Source organism: Xenopus tropicalis, chromosome 1, assembly GCF_000004195.4.
Source record: "Xenopus tropicalis strain Nigerian chromosome 1, UCB_Xtro_10.0, whole genome shotgun sequence".
Classification (NCBI taxonomy): Eukaryota; Metazoa; Chordata; class Amphibia; order Anura; family Pipidae; genus Xenopus; species Xenopus tropicalis.
This window is the reverse complement of record NC_030677.2, coordinates 87,404,857-87,425,337: the sequence shown is the minus strand read 5'-3', so window position 1 is coordinate 87,425,337 and position 20,481 is coordinate 87,404,857. Positions and strand designations below refer to the sequence as shown.

At 39.7% G+C, this 20,481-nt stretch overlaps 2 protein-coding genes across 4 annotated transcripts in view; one reads left to right on the top strand and one right to left on the bottom strand.

Moving 5' to 3' along the window:
- Positions 1 to 13,393, bottom strand: part of klhl8 (kelch like family member 8) — a 45,191-nt gene extending 31,798 nt beyond the window's left edge. The window contains exons 1-3 of one of the 3 annotated variants that reach the window (XM_012953592.3): positions 13,274 to 13,393; positions 11,024 to 11,304; positions 4,046 to 4,594 (exon numbers count right to left, since the gene is read on the bottom strand). In XM_012953592.3, the coding sequence (XP_012809046.1) occupies positions 4,046 to 4,594; positions 11,024 to 11,227 (753 nt within the window). In that variant the 5' untranslated portion in view covers positions 11,228 to 11,304; positions 13,274 to 13,393. 3 annotated transcript variants of the gene reach the window in all.
- Positions 7,811 to 9,603, top strand: LOC116411465. The gene has a single exon (XM_031903515.1). The coding sequence runs from the start codon at positions 7,979 to 7,981 to the stop codon at positions 9,308 to 9,310; it is 1,332 nt and encodes a 443-aa protein (XP_031759375.1). The 5' UTR covers positions 7,811 to 7,978; the 3' UTR covers positions 9,311 to 9,603.
- Positions 13,394 to 20,481: the final 7,088 nt, after the last annotated feature.

Sequence of the window (20,481 nt, the reverse complement as noted above, 5' to 3'; positions counted from 1 at the left end):
GTACATCTAATGCTCATTGGCATGATAAGCAGGATGGTTTATCGAAAGTACGCTTTTCTATGACGTATGACAGGAGATTCTAACAATATTAAACAAAGTATGTGTAGATACTGGGGGCTTCTTCTGCAGGACCCAGTTTGGCTGGGGTCCTGGAGAAGAGTCCCTTGTTTAGATATAAAAAAAGGTAGAGATAAAGCATATCAACTGTGGTAGGACTAGATGTAAAGCATGTCAATATTTGAATGTCTCAGAAGTATTTAATAGCACTTACACAAGAAAGGTCTATGCTATCAAACAGTATTTTAATTGTACCTCATAGAGCGTTATATATTTGATTACATGCGATTGTGGGGCCCAATATGCTGGGAAAACGATTCGTAAAGTATCTGAACGTATTGTGGAGCACCTTGCTGCGATAGAGAGGAAAGATACTAGATCAGCTGTGGCCAAACATACTCTTGAGAAACATGAGGGCAATAGGAGTCTCTTCTTTCAGATCATTGATAAACCAATCTTTAATATACAAAAGGGTGATTCTGAAAAAAAGACTTGATTTTAAAAACAGTGATTTTAATTCAGAGATGTTTGGTGCTCCGTACATTTTCATTTTTGGATTGAGGGACCGATATGTTGTCTGAGTGTCAGCATTATATGTAGCACATACAGAGCTGTAACCGGTAAGTGCTCTGTGAATAACTATTATTCCTGCTATGGGTTACTACACTGGTTCATTTTACTAACTAAAAAAAAACAAAATGAACTCAATATCTATAGGTACACTTTAAAATAAATCGCTTACATAAAAAAAAAAAATCAATGACCATTTAAGGACATAAGGCTGAAGACAAAAAAAACACAAAAAGGACTTTAGTGAACAACATTTTAGAGGCAGGCGACTACAGAACAGAGACTTATGGAAATAAGCTGGCATAGTTTACCACAATGAAAGAGTATTTAATTTAGTGGGTTATAAGCAGTGGGGAAAAGGTATAAAATGATACATTGTAACCCATTTTTTTTTAGGTTTTCAAGCTTTATATTCCCTCAATAATGTTGACATATGATCCTACCATCAACGTAAATATTATTTTAAGGCAACCAAATCTTCATGGCTATCTATAGAACAATGTTCTATTTAAAAAATGTATTAAGTAATTTATGGCTTTATAATAGCAAGCTCAAAATGGTCTTCCTCCCTAAATACAATGGTTCTACCAGAAAGCTTAATAAATAGTGGAATTTGGAGAGACATTTTAGTTTTATTCCTTTTGCTCAGGGGTCGGCAAACTACAGCCGTGGGCCAGATATGGCTCCCCAAGGTCATTTACCCATCTCCCCCCTCCCAGCTGCATCCTCACCCCTGGCTACTACCTGTCTGCCTCAGCATGGTCCTTGGCCCCAGCACGTCACATAACCGCCGAAGCTTATGGTGCGTTGTCATTAGCGCCAGCTAATTTTGAGAACTAACTATAGTCCAGCCCCCCCAACAGCCTGAGGGACCGTGACCTAGCCCCCTGTTTAAAAAGTTTGAGGACCTCTGCTTTAGGATATGCACTACTTATATACAAGTTGTATTTTCAGTACAATAACATATTCCTGCACACTGCCAAAATGATTCAGCTGTAGTGCATCAATCCTCTCACAGATGTCTGAGAAGTAATCACAAAAGTCTGAGGAGTAAATCACAAAAATCGTAGAGTGAGCAGAGCACTCTTGGTGCAGTGTGACTACATGATTACATGTATGATTACATTTTATTATTGATTACATTTTATTATTGACTACCAGACACAAATTTTATTTTTATTTATGTATGTACAGTTTTTGGTTGCCTAGCATTCAGTAAGTACCGAGGGGGCAGATTTATCAAGATATGTTTAGAGCTTAAATATGTAAAAATGTACCCACATTCTGTTCATTCCTATGGGATCTTTAGATGCATATTTATCAGAGGGTGAAAGTTAGAGTTCCCTATTTGATAACTACGCTTCTAAATATCCCATAGGAATGAATAGAATGTGAGCGAGTTGTTTTGTAAACTCACATTTCGATAAATCTGCCACTTAGCTGTTACTGCGCCTTTTTCAGCTGCGCTGATTCTTGCTTCAGGGAGAAAATCTGCAGCTAGATACAATTAGGGGGGGTTCACCTTTACATTAACTTTTAGTATGGTATAGAATGTCCTATTTCTAGCAACTTTGCAATTTGTCTTCATTATTAATTTCTTATAATTTTCAAACTATTTGCCTTCCACTTCTACATGTTTCCAGCTTTCAAATGGGGGTCAATGAGCATACAGCTAAAAACTATTGCTCTGTGCACTTACAATTTTTTTTTATATGGTTTCTTTTTATTACTTATCTTACTATTCAGCCGCTCTCCTATTCAAGTCTTTCATTTAACCTACTACCTGGTTGCTAAGGAAACCAAGACCCTAGCAACCAGGTAGCTTCTCAAATTCCAAACTGGAGAGCTGCTGAACAAAATTTAAAAAAAAACGGGAAAACCACAAAAAAGAAAAAACAATTTCAAACTGCATTAGAATATCATATCAATGTCTATATCATCTTATGCTGTAAAATTGGTAACACTGAAGAGGGAGTACCTCAGCTTAACAGAGGAGATAACAATTTTGGCAGCACCAATATTAACTGCTGATGTAAGGAGGGACATACTGTAACAGAGAGGTAGACCACATCCACTTGTTTGAACTGAGCTGCAGTGGGACACCCGTAGTAAAAAATACAAAACGGTTTTAATTTTAAAAGAAAGAAAATTGATATGGGTTGTTTAATAATAATAATAAAAAAAAAATCTATTTATTGCACAATGAATCATTAGGGATTTCTGAATTTGTGATATTGCTCTATTTAAGGAACAGCAGAGCAAGCATAAAAGAGTAATGTGTAAGCAGTAGTTATTGGATCCCTTATGTGGAAACACATTATTCACAAAGCTCCAAATCTGCGTAAGGCACCGTTAAGAAAATAATTAAAAGAATGCAAATAATTTTTTTTTTTTTTTTAAAGTTACTTTTTTTATGTTATATTTAATCCTATCTAAGCTGCATGAATCCATATTGGTGGAAAACAAAAGTGAATTTTTTGCAGAATTAAAAGTATACAAATTATGGAAAGATTCCTTATCCAGAAACCCCAGGTCCCAAGCGGATAATAAAAAAAAAAAAAAAAAAGTATGCTCCCTTATCTGGAAAAAACATTATAACTTATCAAAATTATCAATTAAATAAAACAGTAAGTGTGAACACTATTAAAAAAAGCTTAAGATCATTATTAGGCTGATTTGAAGTTTATATAACATTGGTGTAGAACAGGGATCCCCAACCTTTTTTTCTTGTGAGCAAGAGCAACACAAGCATGAAAAAGTTCTAAGGATGATGCAAAATAAGGGCTGTGATTGGCTATTTGGTAGCCCAAGTGGACTGCTGGCCTGAGATTGCATCTCTGTGCTTCCAACAGTTGTCTCCAAGACAGAGATTTAAAAATGGGCACCTACTTTAAGGCCACTGGAAGCAACATCAACATCAAAGCAACATCATATTGCTCACAAGCTACTGGTTGGGGATCACTGGTGTAGACTGTATAACCAGCAATAAAAAGCATACTCCCCAATTGTATACCTTGTGCCCAGGCTGTTCAAAAGATACTCCCTTCCACAACTCTATGGCTTCTGTTGGTTTAAGTAGAACCTCACCCAATATTGTCACTGTTTTATTGATTCAAATCACCTCTTGTATCGGTTATTGATTGCTTTATATGTTACTCTGTATGTCCAATGTATGAAACCCACTTATTGTACAGCGCTGCGGAATATGTTGGCGCTTTATAAATAAATGTTAATAATAATAATAATAATGCTACTAGAGAATTAGTACAGGCATATAAGCAATGTAGATACCCTTACAACTGGACAGCAACCTAAGCATTGAGAAGTAAATGCATGCGAGATTAGTTCAAAGCCATCTTAATCTTTCACACCAGAAAATAAAACAAATACAAGTACACAAATTATCTGACTTACTCACCTGTGAAAGTATTTCATCTAGCCATGCTGTGTGATACTGTGGATTGGCATGAAGCCATTTCATAGCTGCATTGTAAACCTGCTTTTCATTTTCAATATTAAGGTCTCCAGAAGACAGCAGTTTGTAAAGGTGCTGGGGAGTCATAGTCACAAAGTCATCACAATCAACCACCTCTGTAAAATGGTCACAAGCATATCGGTCAGCCATGTCCATCAGGTCAACACGATTGTGGCTTTCTGCAAAAGCTCTAACAGCCAGGCAGTTGGAAGGGTGAAAATGCAGCTTCATGTACTCACAACAAGCCTTAGCAACCAGTTCTACTTGAAGGATGCATGCAGCATAAAGAAGAGGTTGTACATTGTCTACTGTCAAGGTCACACAGGAGGAGTATGAAAATTTAACCAGGTCTTCTATAGCATCACCATCAAAATCTTGTATCTCAATGAGAGTCTGCTTGGTTTCTGCCATATCCGAAAGAAACATGGCACGAAAATAAGGTATCACACAGGCCAGTACTAGTTTGTGGCATGGTATCAGCTTGGAACCAACCTGTTTTGAATACAAATACAAAATATTACACTATAACCAAACAAGTTCAAATTAAACATTTTTATATTTTTTTTACTGGATCATAAACAAAAAACAACTTCCGTTAGTTGTACAGGTATGGGATTCATTTTCTGGAAACCTGTAATCCAGAAAGCTGTGAATTACTGGAAAGCCATCTCTCATAAAGTCCATTTTAAAAAATTATATTTTTGAAAATGCTGTCCTTTTTACTGTACTTGATAGCAGCTAAGATATAATAAAGCCTTACGGGAGGCAAGACCATCCTATTGGGTTTAATATTTAAAGGGGAAATCCACCTAAACACTGGCTTTTTGAAAAGTAAATATGCTTTTAAGCAACTTTGCAACATTCAGTGGTGCTTGAAAGTTTGTGAACCCTTTAAAATTTTCTATATTTTTTATGAATGTGACCTAAAACAACACATGATTTTCAAAAAAGTATAAAGTAGATGAAGAAAACCTAGATAAACAAATGAAACCACAATTATATTTGGTCACGTATGTATTTTAAAAAATGATCCAATAACATATTTGCACGTGGCAAAAGTAAGTGAATCGTGCTCTCAGTCTTAGGTGTGACCCCCTTGTGCAGCAATTACTGCAGCTACTAAACGTTTGCAGTAGCTGTTGATCAGTCCTGCACATCGACTCGGGAGGAATTTTAGACCATTCTTCCTTACAGAACAAGCTTTTGTATGTTGGTGGGTTTCCTCACATGAACCCTTTGCTTTAGGTCTTTCCACAACATTATAATTGGGTTAAAGTCAGGACCATTCCAAAACATTCACTTTATTCTTCTTTAACCATTCTTTGGTAAAATGACTTGTGTGTCATTGTTGTCTTGCTGCATGAACCACTGTCTCTTGAGATTCAGTTCACAGACAGATGTCTTGACATTTTTCTTTAGAGTTCTCTGGTATTCAATGTTCCATCAATGATGGCAAGCTGTCCAGGTGCAGCTGCAGCAAAACACAGATAGGATAAGGTTTTTATGCTGGAATGCAGTGTTTCTTTCTCCAAATGTAATGCTCCTCCTTTAAGCCGAAAAGTTCTATTTTGGCTTCATCCACAAAACATTCTTCCAGTATCCTTCTGGTTTGTCCACATGATGAGCAAACTGTAGACAGTCAGCAGTGGCTTTTTCCTTGGTACCTTGCCATACACACCATTGCTAATCAGTGTTCGCCTGATAGACACATGAACATCAACATTTGCCACTGTGAGACAGGCATTTAGTTGCTAAGAAGCTAGCCTGTGTTTCTTTGTAACCTTTCTGACTATTAGACGCCTTGCAGTCGGAGTTATCTTTGATGGTTGATCACTTCTGGGTAGAGTAACAATGGTCTTGAATTTCCTCCATTTGTATGCAGTCTGTCTGACTGTTGATTTTTGTTTCATTTGTTTAACGTTTAGGACTTGTTTGAAAATCAGATGTTGTCTTAGGTCGCATTCATTAAAATATAGAAAATTTTAAGGGTTCAAAAACTTTAACCACTGTACATTAAAAGTATGCAGTCTTTTCTTGATTTTTAATTTAATAATATGATTTGGAACAGTTACTTAAGCCAACCCCGTTCTCCTGCTGATCTGGTCAACTATTTTGAGACTAAAAAAAAAAAAAAATATATATATATATATATATATATATATATATCTGAACTCAACTGTTGTCTTCAGCCTGCATCGGCTAAATCCCACAATACCCTGCTCGTCGCGTCACCAGAAGGCAGGCACAATACTGTCCAGATTCACACAATACTGTGCTTATGCATGCATTGCTGTTAAAGAAATTAACTAAAGAAATGGAAGAGAAACAGAAGAGCACATAAAAAGAGGAAGTGTGGGAAATGCTTGGAAAAAGGAGATGAATGCGACAGCAGAAGTAAAAGGGGATAAAATAAAAGAATTACATATTGAGAAGCTGAAAGAACGAAGGGCCAGTAAAATGGCAAATGTAACAAATGCGCAGAGCAGAAAAGAAGTAAATAAAAGGAAAGGTGAGAAACACAATGGGAGAACAAATGAAAATAGGTAAAGAGAAATCTCAAGTACGGGCATTGGAAGGAGAGGAAAGAAGAGGGGAAAGAAAAAGAGCAAAAGTGTTTATGTATCTGTATGTATATGTATCTGTTGTGTAAATGGCTGTGGGCCTATGATCTACAAATTCTGTGTACCTAGCAGCACCATTTTATCCCATGACCCATTCCCAACAGAAAACATTACTCTCAAGAACTCCTAAAAATTGGATTTTATTGCAAAGTTTCTTTGTGTTTTTTTTGTTTTTTTTTAAATTATGCATAATTTTGCACTTGTAAAATAAAAGAGAGGCCTTTTAAAACATATATAAATCTGTTTTGATGCACATAGTATGCATTAATTTATTCAAATAACCTGTGGTTTTGTTTTAGGGTTAAACTTCTGACACGTCAGGGCTTTAGCCAATAGATTAGGACAATAAGGAATGGAACATTACAATGCAATGCATTGTGGGTTATGTAGTTCCTGGATGCTGTCTGTAAACTGTGGAGAAATTGTTACAATTTGTAAAATCGATTTTTTTGGTCCAATCTCCCCTGCCAGGATTTCAAATGATGCAGAAAAAGAACTGGTTCACATCTGGATTACAGCATATAAAATCATATTTATGCTAATGAGCACTGCTAATATCACTTTACGGTGTATGCACACCACCCAGAGCAGCTACATGGGATCCCTATCAAGAGACAAGATAAGAGAGATTCTGCTTGTCTGAAATTAGCAATTATAAAGCCCTACATTAATACACATAAAGTACAACTTTAAATATTTATTAAGGGTAAGTTTGCCAAAAAATTTTTTAGAATTTTTTTGAACTAAAGCTCTGAATTGTCTCGGAGTGACGTTTTCGTGACAATTGGTGGCAGCAGTGGGATCTTTTTTTTTTAAATTTTTTAATAGAGCATTAGTGCTTGGATTAAGTGTTTAACCCTTGCACTAAGGGACTGTAAATCCTTGAGAGGACTATACAGTCCTGAAGGACAAAACGCAGTGCATATATTTTTTTTTTTAAAAAAGACATACCTGCAAACAGTTCCCTTCTTCTTGTTTTTCTTTCCTATCTTCTATTTGGCAATTGTCCCCTGGAATGGCACCCTACGAGAGGCAGAGCAAACAGCTGGCCAGGCTCTGTGAGCAGAGAGGGATGGCCGTGGCAGATTAGGAGTCCAGTACTGGCCAGGATGGCCAAAGAAGGGACATTGCCATTGGGCAACACCACTCTGAGGACAGCAGCAGCGCCAGTTCCCAGAGGGGTACAGGAGCATCTCTGCAGCTTATTCTGCAACAACAGCAGGCAGAGGCAACAACAGCAGAACACCAAGCAGAGATGGAGGTACAACAGCTTGTTCTGGACCGTGTGCCCACAACGGTGGATCAAACAGCGCAGAATGCAGACACACATAGTCCTAACAGATTGCCGTACAGGAAGGGACCTTCTCTACAGGGATCAGCAAGCAGGAAGGAGCAACACACTAGGGGTACAGCACAGCATGCCAAGTCCAGTGAAAGTCCTTTGTTTGGGGGAGCTAGTGCCAACAAAGATCCTGGAGCTTCCTGCAGATGTTTTCCCTGCACCCAGGTGGGCCATGTGAGGGTCGCCTGCCCAGAACAGAAGGAGCCAAGCCCACCTGTACAGCCTGTGGTAATGTTTGTGTCTGTTAAAACAGAAAGTCTATCTCACCATATGCAATTGGTGATTGTGGGTGGCAAAGTAACTCGGGAACTAAAGAACTCAGGGGCTTATTTTTCTCTGGTGCATCCAGAGATCATCAACACTGGGGACATTATTCCTGAGAAGACTTTGTCCGTAAAGGGGGTGGGAAGGAACCACCCAAAGATGCATGTGACCAAAGGTTACTGGGATTGGGGTGTGGGGAGAGGTCTAAGGGAAGTGGGAGTGTCCAATGAGATTCCTGTCAATGTGTTGTTGGGGAATGATTTGGGTTGCATGGTAACTACTTTTGTTCCTTATGACCAGGTCTCACTAGGTCCAGCCGCGCTGGAGTGTGACCACTCACCTCAATCAGTAACTGCCACCGGTAAGGTACAAAGAGATAGCTGGGAGGGAGGGCTGGAAGACAGGAGAGAGTGTCCAACAGTGCCTGAACCAGCAGTGTCCCAAAGTGGGGGTAAGGAGGGAGAGGGGGAGGAGAGGTTTCCCCTAGGAGTCCCCCTGGTGCAGAGAGGTAGGTTACCTGCAGTAAGGGATAAACAACGTGGGATCCCTGATCTTGTACCCCAACTGCCTGAGGTCTTGAGTGGGGGTCAGCAGATAGGCCAATCTCAGGAGTCAGTGCAGGAGTGTGGGGGACAGGTGGTTAGGACTCAGAGTAGAGTCCCAGTAGGTAGTGCCACTCAGACTGGGGTCAAGGATGGTAGCTGGGAGCCAGGTAGAGCTCCAGTGCCAGAACCAGTGCTGGGAGAGGGGCTGGTAGTCAGAGTCCAGGAAGGATTGCTGATGGTACTGGTTGCCCCTAAGGCAGCTACTAACCAGAGGGTGTGCCCAGAGGTGCAGGGTATGTGGGTAGAACCCAGTAGTTTATGTCGGTCTGGGACTGAGCAAGTCAGTACAGACCAAGTAGTGGGCATAGACTGGGTGGAAGGCTGCCAAACAGTGTCCGAGTTCAGGCCCAGGAAATGGGGGACTAGGGACCGGTAGGAGGGCCCCACATGCACTAAGGTAACTACAAGGACAGAAGAGAACCCGTTTGGAGCAAGAGACCAAGTGCCTATGGTAGGCAGTTACGATTTGTGGCCTAGTACCCACACTGGCACCCCTTGCCGTGAGGGTAAAATAATTGTTACAAATTGTTCAATAACGATAATTTTTGGTTATGACCTGAATCTGTACAAAGGATTAATGCGTACTGGTAGTGGCAAGGTTAAAATCGGCCTGTGGGGCCTTACCAACCTTGCGCACTTTTGAAGGGGGAGGTGTCATGTTGGAGCAGTAAGGCTCCCCATAGAAAAGTCTGGCTGAAATCCACATTTGAGGGAAAAACTTCCCAGTAGGGGGTAATTCACAAATATCCCCTAACGACACAACCAGGACTGTGGAAAGGTGACAACATAAACAACTTCATCAGACAATGTGGGACCAGCCCGTTGGGGCAGGAAGCTGGGGTCTTTGATCTGTTGATCAAAGAGAGGCAAAGTGTGGGCCTAGGAACAGCAGGGGGGGTGCAGCTATCAGAAAATATGGATTATAGAAATGGATCCATATCTCCGCTGCTTTAGGGTCCACATCCTCATAAATCACATAGGATTTATGAGGAGGCCCAAGGCTTCCCAATGATACCAAACAGGGGCGGCCTATACCCCCTCTGAGCAGGAATGGGTTCTGGGGGACTTGGACATGAGACCCCCCTCATGTTTGGTATCATTTTGATCGCCCATATATAGGTTAAAACAATTCCCTACTTTTATAATAATATTGAATACTGGCAAGTACCAATATTATATGAAAAGAAACTGGCATGAGAAGTACAGCTCTCTAAAGAGGGTGGGTGGGGACCACCCAAAGGGGTCATGTGACCAGTTCCTGGGCACTCCCTCCTCATGCATACGGTAATGAGGGAGGGGCTCAGCGGGGGATAAAAGCACGCATGCCCAGGTATTCTTTAGCTCATTCTAGAGGCCGCAACTTATGTTGGGATGGGCTCAGAACTTCAAACTCTTGCCTCAGAGGACACAACAGATCACTCGGTAATGTACTAGGGTTTTCTCTGTGTTTTTATCCCCGTTTATTTTATTGACTGTTTTGCATATATGTTTCTCTTTTGTAACATCTTTTGAAAACTGCACTGTTTACCCTGGTGCTGTTAAATTAGTGAGAACTAACCCTAACTGCAGTAAGAAAGTTTGTGTGCGATATATTTCAGTAACTAGGTTTCTATCGCCTGTTAATGATAGATGGTGGCAGCGAATAGGTGTATTTGGGGCAGTGGTTTGTTTGGGGGTGCTTGATGTTAGTCTAGCCTGTGTGAAAGGTGACTGAGTGTAACCCCCTTGTACCCTGTCCCGGTGTCAGGCGCGTCTGTGAGCGTCTCGGAGTGGCGTTTTCATGACAGTTACCAAATATAAGACACCCCCAGTGATTATAACAGCTTACTTGATAACCAGACTGGTGTTTCTGTTAGCAGGAAGGTGCACTGGTCTGGGGTACTTCTGTATGAGCACCACAGAGCGATCTTTGATGGCACCAAGCCGACAAATGCACAGTTTTGTGAGAAAGCCAGCCTTTTTGTTTGATTTTTATTTAAAGTTTGATCTTTTGCTCTACTGTGCATATGTACCCAGTGCCAACAAGAAAGAAGTAGAAAATAGAAATTCAAAATTAATGAAAGTACATGCGACAAAATAAACCTCTTACCTTAAGAGTAACATCACATAGCTCCCCCACTTCATAAAAATGGAGAAGTGACCTATGAAATTCCTTCCATGCTTCGTCTGCCTCAAAGACAAAAGTGCCATCACCATCCACCTCACTGGTTAAGGATTTCTCCCGCTGGATCTGTCTTCGTCCTTTAGCTTGTCTTGGCTTGACCTGCTCAGGGAGCACAGATTCTGATGCCATGGGCAGCGGAGACAAATCCCCTCAGAGTGAAAATTGTTCATTTCAATTTGTAAAACTTAGACAAAAAGCCATTTTACCTGAAACACAACAAAAATATGTTCAGAGATAATTCCATAAACAAAAGATGACAAATTGTCAATCTAGTTACTGCTATCAGAGTAAAAAGACAATAGAGTACAAGAGTAAAAGATCTAGGTTTCCTAATAAAGTTTTACCCTTAGAGATATAATAATATTCAAACTTTCACTAGTGTGGGTTTGAAAAGTCTCAACAGATGTCTGCCTGGTGGTACAGTTGCACTGGGGTGCATACCAGAGGTCTATAGTAGTATATGAAGAAATTGGTCCAATTCAACAACCTGACTTAATGCAAGAGGGTTGATAGAAATGCTGAACAAAGAAAAAAAAGAAAAAAAATAAATGACCTAATGTGCCTTCTCTGTGAAAAGTTTTAAAAGGCATTTAAAAATCCAGCTGTCAATCATATATTGCCTGCCCTGCCTCTATATTTAGGCACTTTGCACTTCGTAGATCTCACTGCATTCCTCACCATCTAATTGTGCAGCCAGTGCATGGACATATGCATCAGGTCCTCCATTCTATGACATAAACAAGATTTTGGCATGACACACACAAAAGGTGGGGAAAAGTATTTTCTTAGTACAAGCATGGAATCCATTATCTGCAAACCTGTAATGCAAAAGGCTCATAAATATGGAAATTCCATTTTGAATAGCATACTTCACAGAATGTAATTTAAAAAAATAAGGGTACTAATAAGAAGTCTCTACTCCCTAGTCTTTTGGGAAGGCTTTCCACTAGGTGTTGGAACACTTATCACATTATTGTTGGGTTGGGCAGGTTCAGGGTGACACCGCACACTACACATGGGCCACAGACAGGTCTAATTGTTATTACCAGCCAGCCCCTTATGGTGACATCTCTCATGTGTACCCCCAATAATGTCACCACACTTATGCAAGAAAAATATTGCAAATAACCCACCAACATGTGATTTCATACAATGGTAGACACAGGCTCAGGAATAAATATTGCGGATAAATATCAGGCCAGGCTGGCTGTAAGTTGAGTCTTTGTGGGTTAAAGAAGTTGAGCAATGATGTTGGACAATTTAACTAGCTTGCATTTGGTGTTCCAATGCATCCCACAGGTGTTCAGCGGGATTGAGGTCTGGATTCTATGCAGGTCACTAAAGTTCTTCCACTCTCTCCTTAGGAAAAGCCATTCTATATGGATGTTATAGGGTTATACTATTAAAACAGAAAAGGGCTATGTCCAACCTAATGCCACAAAGTAGGAACCATGGAAAGGTTAAAACGGTCATTGAATGATAGAATAAAGTGGCACCTGTGGGTGAAGTTTAAATAAATAATTCTAATTACTAAAAGGGGATCCACATACCTTTGGCAATAGAATGTTTTTCAGCAAACAATTCTTGTTTTATTGTTTTTAAGGCTCACTTTACAAGAAATGCACTTTACATATTGCAAACTCTATCACAAGATGAAAATGTTAATCTGCACGTAGGATGTTGTTAGCAAAAACCCAAAGGATCTCTCTACCACCTCAGGCATATGCAGTTAACACTTGAATATTTGGGTTTATGTCTGGCACAAAATATAAAATGAACCAACCAATCACATGACCACAGTTCCTTGTTTTAGACAAGATCGAAGCAGCACAGCAGGGAGAATTAAGGGCAAACCATTGCAAACTAGACTGCATAAAATTATAAGAATGTTAACACGTAAAGTTAAATTAAGCTTCCATTTTATTCAAAGAAAGTGCATTTGAGAATAAGTCATTACATAAAAGTCAACGAACTGAACAGAATATAGAGAAAAGCTGTATATTAATTTTAAAACCGCATATCTGCATAGAACACATTCTCTGACACTTTAGGAAAAGGCCATAACAAAATATGGACGAACCAAACTTATGCCATAGACCAAATACTAGCCCTATTTCATACGGCCCAACAGTCCTGCTTTTTACTAACAGTCCGCAGTCCCGGATCACTACTTACGTGTTCTGCTAAATCTGTTGCTCTCTAGCTTCTAGACTCCTGTGTTACACAAAATCCCGACACCAAAAGTCTCATCACGCGAGACTGTGGCGTCACGAGTACACGTAGCCGCAGTGACGCGCCACGTAGCTGCCCTGTTAACTTGACAAACAGAGAAGTGTAACAACGTTTTATTTACCAAAAGCAGGATTTGCAAGCACAGGAAAACAGATTGCGAGCGGACCTTTACCACTTACAACCAAATACCGATTATGTAACGTTGCTACACTTTAACGTTGTTAAAGGTCCGCTCGCAATCTGTTTTCCTGTGCTTGCAAATCCTGCTTTTGGTAAATAAAAAATAAGCTTTCTTCGTGTTGGTTTCTTTCATGTTTTGTCCAAACTAGGCTCAAGTGACCAAAAGTTGTTTTTTTTTTGTACTTTTAGAGTCCCAGCGGTTTTTTTTGGGTTTTTTTTTTGTTTTTTTTTAAAGGGGTCAGATCAAGTAATGAGTTTTACGGCAGCATTAGAGGGTCCCCATATTTTTGTGTGCTAACGAGGGCCAGAGTTCTTTTTTGTAATTCGTTGATAAAACAATGTCTAATTCTAGAGAAGACTATGGGGGGAATTCACAAAAGTGGAGGTAGCCCTTTTTTGGAAAAGCTGGTGGAAAACACTTTCTCCAGATTCACAAACAGAAATCCGCCTAAATTCCGACTCAACCGCCATTTTTCTGTTTTTGGTGAAAGACAGTTTACAGACACTTTTGTGAATTTGTCGTTTAAACAACATTTATACGACGTTTTAACGACATTTTGGACATTTTTCCCCGACATTTTCAAAATGGAGTAAAGCTCAGTGTAACTCTGTCAGACCAATTCTAAGCTCTTCTGTTTTGTTTTGTTTCCCCCAGTCTCCATTTCACAGCTCTGGTAGGGGCCCCATTGGGGGGTCAGTAACATATTAATGGGGATTAGCAGTCTATTGTTAGGGGACAAGTCTCTGTCTCACCCTAGAACAATAGGTGCAAAAAGCCTCATTAACATTTTATAAACAAGTAAAACACTGATTAAAAAAAGTTTAATTTATATCTTATATATAAAAAAATTTTACCTCACATTTGCATTGTTATGCTAGTTTTAGCTTAATCAGTGAGGCAATAACAACATTTTGAGTGAATATATTGTAAACATTTTTATTAAAAGGAAAAGTAAAGCATCCCAGGCAAATTTTTAGTTTTAGCAGCAGTGCCCCCTCTTTAATCACTTCACTGACATTTTCCCCAACTTATCTGTGCCCTCATAGCATGTCCAGAACTACAGAGCTGCTTGACAGCGTTGGCCCCCACCTGTTCCCAGAAGCCATCTTGGTGATCAGCAAACAGCACATACACACTGGCACCCAAACTGGGATATTGGGGTACAAGGTTGGACTGACCCCAGCAGGGCACTGAATAAAAACCCAGTGGGCCCCAGTCCTGTTGGACCTCTATTCACCGGGCATGTTGGTGTGGGGGCCGGATTGCTGCTGCCCAGTAATGAGTAGGGGCTAGAGAAGAAGGTATTTAGACCCTTAAATCTTGTTACAGAAGTGGAATTACACAGAAATATAGAAAACGTTATAAAGCCCAGCTTGTCCTGAAAAAATGCTGTATAGTTTCCCTGGGCAAACTAAAATTACCCCTCAGGAAATGCCCCAAAGTGAAATGGCAAATAGCATATAAAATGCAAAATCCTGCTGGTAAAATCCTTATTATATCAAGGTTCATGTAGATGTGGGACTGGGTTTGATGGCACCGACAGATTTACTAAGAGCTAAAGGCAAATTCATAAAAAAATGTTGGGAAAACGACAAAATCTGAAAACTGTCTGTTTAAAAGACAAATTCACAAAAGTGGAGATAGATGTTTTTGAATTAGGTGGAAAATCCGACAAATCTATCTCCACTTTTATTGTGTCGGAATATCACCATTTTTGTGAATTCCCCCCCAAGAGTGAAATTGACCAAAGGTAATCTTTTTACTTAAGTCCAGTGTTACTGGCTGAGTACACTGGCTGTAACCTACTATTACCCATGAACAAAGTTATTTTGAGTTCTGCTCTGGTGATTTGTGTGAAGACTAGGAAAAATGTTTTACAGTTTAAGTACACTATATTTAGGAAAATGTATTGGGTACAAACAGTAATTTTCAGGTTTTTTTTAATGATAGTGTCAGAGGCTTCCAGACATTTTTGTCTGGTTGACAACAGTACCTACTGCCATTAGAACATCTTCTTGCCATCTGACCAAAGAGGAAAACTTTTTTGTATAAATTAGTGCCAGGTAAAACTAAGGGTTTTTTTTAGTGTTTTTGTTTTTTTTTTTTTTAAAACAAGGGCCAGGTTTTTCACACAGGATTTAGGAGAAGGCAGTGGGTCAAATTAACCAAAATTAATCTTGAGTTTTTTTCACCCCTTCTTTATAGTGACATCAAAGGGTCCAAGAGCACAGTTTTTAAAGTCTGCAGTAGTAAAATTTAATTGAATTTCTAGAGAAAGGGGAATGCAATAAAAAATAGCAACGATTGCTATTGGTCTAATTACCTAGCATTCAATCAAGAGGAAGTTTACTGGCCAGATGTTTAAAAGCAATCATAGTAGCAGATAAGGTTTAGAGATGTAGCGAACCTCACAAAAAAAGTTCGCGAACCCGTTTGCGAACTTTTGCCAAAAAGTGCGAACGTTCGCGAACTTTGCGAACCCCATAGACTTCAATGGTAAGGCGAACTTTAAAACCTAGAAAAGCCATTTCTGGCCAGAAAACTTATTTTAAAGTTGATTAAAGGGTGCCACGACCTGGACAGTGGCATGCCGGAGGGGGATCAAGGGCAAAAATGTCTCTCAAAAATACATTGTTGACACAGCGTTGCGTTTTGTGCTGTAAAGGGCACAAATCACACTACATTCCTAAACTTGTGTAATAAACTGCTTTAAAACGTCCGGCGTCTACATGCCAATCAAGTTGTGTAAAGGTTACAGCCGGTTCACACGCAAAGACAAAACGCTGCGTTTACTGCAACGAAAAAAAACGCAAAAAGCTTTAATGATACCGTCAAGTGAGCGAATAATAATTTTTACTAGTTGCTTGTCACCTCCAGGACGTTCGTCCTGTCGGTGGGAATATTTCTGTAGTGGTGTGTTTAGCAGTCACCGTGCTTGTGCGCACGTGCACGGTCAGGCAGAGGTAATTGAATGTACAGTGACGTGAACCAAAAAACACTGATTCTGCAGTGTGGGCCCAGTTTTGTCCTACTTTATTGATCACCTGTGGTGACCATAAAAGATACGATTTTGCCACTGTTGCAGAACCCTGAAAAATCAGGAATGTGTACATTCCTGAAAAATTATGTTTTTTTTTGTTGCAGCCACTGAAGCACAGAGGAGAGGACAGAAAAAATATGTTAGATAAATGTTGAAAAAGTTAGTTTTTTTGTTGTCGCAGCCACTGAAACCCAGAGGACAGAAAAAATATGTTAAATAAATGGTATCACAACAATTCCCATGGCAGAACCTTTAAAAAAACTAAGATAGCGTACCAAGCACAGAAGACAGAAAAAATATGTTAGATAAATGGTATCACAACCATGCCCCAGGCAGAACCTTTAAAAAAACTAAGATAGCGTACCAAGCACAGAAGACAGAAAAAATATGTTAGAGAAATGGTATCACAACCATGCCCCAGGCGGAACCTTTAAAAAAACTAAGATAGCGTACCGAGCACAGAAGACAGAAAAAATATGTTAGAGAAATGGTATCACAACAATTCCCATGGCAGAACCTTTAAAAAAACTAAGATAGCGTACCAAGCACAGAAGACAGAAAAAATATGTTAGATAAATGGTATCACAACCATGCCCCAGGCGGAACCTTTAAAAAAACTAAGATAGCGTACCGAGCACAGAAGACAGAAAAAATATGTTAGATAAATGGTATCACAACAATTCCCATGACAGAACCTTTAAAAAAACTAAGATAGCGTACCAAGCACAGAAGACAGAAAAAATATGTTAGATAAATGGTATCACAACCATGCCCCAGGCGGAACCTTTAAAAAAACTAAGATAGCGTACCGAGCACAGAAGACAGAAAAAATATGTTAGATAAATGGTATCACAACAATTCCCATGGCAGAACCTTTAAAAAACTAAGATAGCGTACCAAGCACAGAAGACAGAAAAAATATGTTAGATAAATGGTATCACAATTCCCATGGCAGAACCTTTAAAAAAAACTAAGATAGCGTACCAAGCACAGAAGACAGAAAAACTCAGGATTTACCTGTCCAAAAAGTTTGGCTTAAAATGAAACCAGTAGGATTTGCACCCTAGTTTGTACGGTGGTGGAGGAGGACGCTAAAGGACAGCTGTGTGTGGAGTCATGCGGCGTGCAGAGAAGGACAGCTGCATGGGGAGTCAGAACAAGTCTTCCGGCGTGCAGTAACCCTCTGAGATCCATGCCTCAAACCAGTAGGATTTGCACCCTAGTTTGTACGGTGGCGGAGGAGGACGCTAAAGGACAGCTGTGAGTGGTGTCAAGCGGCGTGCAGAGAAGGACAGCTGCATGGGCAGTCAGAACAAGTCTTCCGGCGTGCAGTAACCCTCCGAGATCCATGCCTCATTCATTTTAATAAAGGTCAGGTAATCCACACTTTTGTGACCTAGGCGAGTTCTCTTCTCAGTTACAATCCCTCCTGCTGCAGTCGGCACTTGTATTAATAGTTTTATACTGCTAATTTGGTAAGCAGTACCATTGACCACTTCCGACATATTGGGGGCTCGTCTGTCTGATGTTCCTGGGATAGCCTATCCTGGCCTGCATTTTTGCTGTGGACAGTGACGGTATCCAGAACTCCAACTACTATTTGGACCTGTGTTGTACTGAAATCTGCACCTGGGAAGTACCAGTACTGTGTATCTTCAGAGAAGGACTTCTACTAGGAGATCCCTGTTAAGTGTACTCTGGAGTGGAAAGAATTAAGAAGTGAAGGATCTTTGGCTAAAATCCAAAAATTTGGTAAATATGCCTTTGTTTAAAAAAAATTGTGGGGAGGTTCAGTTATGCTCAGAGTGTGTATAGTTAGATAAAATATATAAATGGTGCCCAAAGACTTTTGCTAATATGGCCCAAGAATTGATTGAGAGTTATTGGGGTCCATTTGCTTGCAAAGATATTGATTTTAATACAGATGAGGGACTTAAGAGTATTTTGACTATGATCCCAGAAGTGAGGGACAAAAGATTTAGGAAAGCCAGAACAAAACAAGCATTACTACAAGCAGGGCAAGTATTCTTTAACTTAGCTCAGGAACTTTCTAAAGTAAATGATGAGCTAAAAGATCAATTGAAGAAGAAAGAGGTAATGCTTGAAAATACCAAACTGCTATGTCAATCTGCCACTCACACAGTTTCTTTTTTTACAAGAAAGGTTAGATGAGAGTGAGCAGAAGATTCAACAGTTGGAAAAGGCAGTAGAGTACCTTCAAACAAAAATTAAGAATAGTAAATCACGCATTAAATTAGGGGGTACTAAACAAGGGAATGGTGTATATACTGTATAATGCCTCATAAATCTTCAAAAAAGTGGATTCAGATAGGGACAATACAGGGATCAGACTTAAACTTTCTAGATGTGGAAGAACGTGAGGATGAATTTGATAAAGTACCAGTGGATCCAAGTTTTGGAAAATTGTACTGCTCCCTCTCCATATGCCAATTCCCTTATAAAACCATTACCCTCTGCATAACAACCAATCATTACAAAAACAGTGTGAATTAAATGCAGTCTCCATGTGCCCGTTAAAAGATTCTCCATTAAAACCTTCTCAAGTTGCAGGAATATCTCCAAATTTAAAACAATATATAGTAGAAATGGAGAAATGGATTCACCATGCAAAGGGAATATGGGGAAATGTGTAATTAAAGGGACAGATATCACATGGAATATCAAAAGATGAAGCACAATCATTGTGGTACTGACCAAGATAAGTTGCACAATCAATCCCCACCTCTTAGGATCACAGACATAAAGTTGCTATTGGCTGATGTTGGACCTGTACCCATGTCAGATATTAACAGATTTATGCTCTGGGTAGACACTGTATTGCAGTGGGACACACTGCCACATATAAATGATAACCCTTTTGGGAGTTATTCTTCCCCTTTACAGAGCGCTGGTAAGGCCCCATCTGGAATATGCTGTTCAGTTTTGGTCTCCAGTGCTCAAACGGGACATTATTGAGTTAGAGAGGGTCCAGAGAAGGGCAACTAAGCTGGTAAAGGGTATGGAAAGTCCCAGTTATGAAGAAAGACTGGCCATGTTGGGTCTGTTTACACTGGAGAAGAGGCGTTTAAGAGGTGACATGATAACTATGTATAAATATATAAGGGGATCATATAATAACCTAATGTTTTATTTACCAGTAGGTCCTCCTTACAACGGACACGAGGGCACCCACTCCGTTTAGAAGAAGGGAGGTTCCATTTAAATATTCGGAAAGGATTTTTTACTGTGAGAGCTGTGAAGTTGTGGAATTCCCTCCCTGAATCAGTCGTGCTGGCTGATACATTGTATTTTGTGCGTTCTCTGTTACAATTAAAACATAACTTTTATTTTACATATAAAATCATTAGTGAAAACGTGCAATATTAATTAAAAACAATTATTAGTATAAGCGCACCTGTTCTGAGTCCGCAGTTTAAGCAGTATATACGCAATTGAGTTCAGAACATGGTTCAAAAAACTAGGGGCCGGTAGCTAGAGGTCAGTTATATTCGTTCACATAGTCAATAACGAGATGGGAGGGGATGGATTACCCAAATAAAAATCAAGCTATAGTTTGTCCATTGACACTTAAGTAGAACTATATCTAGATGCACACACAAACACATAGGGGGGAATGAGGGACAGCGGACAAAGGGAGCCTCATGGGCACATACAGGGGAATAAACGCGACAGTCAAATAGTAATTAAGTTTCAATCACACATATATGAGTAGAGACTTAGGGAGGGTATCAGCCAAGCATTCAAACTGTTATACTCACTTCAGACTATTATTTAGATCTGAGGCTAAGAAAGCTCTTTGAGCAGACCCAAACTCCTAACAACATCCACCACCCCTATGCTGAAAACGGCCTAAACTCGCCGCTCAATCTAAACACCTAAAATACACAAACAAGTGAAACCAATTAGAGG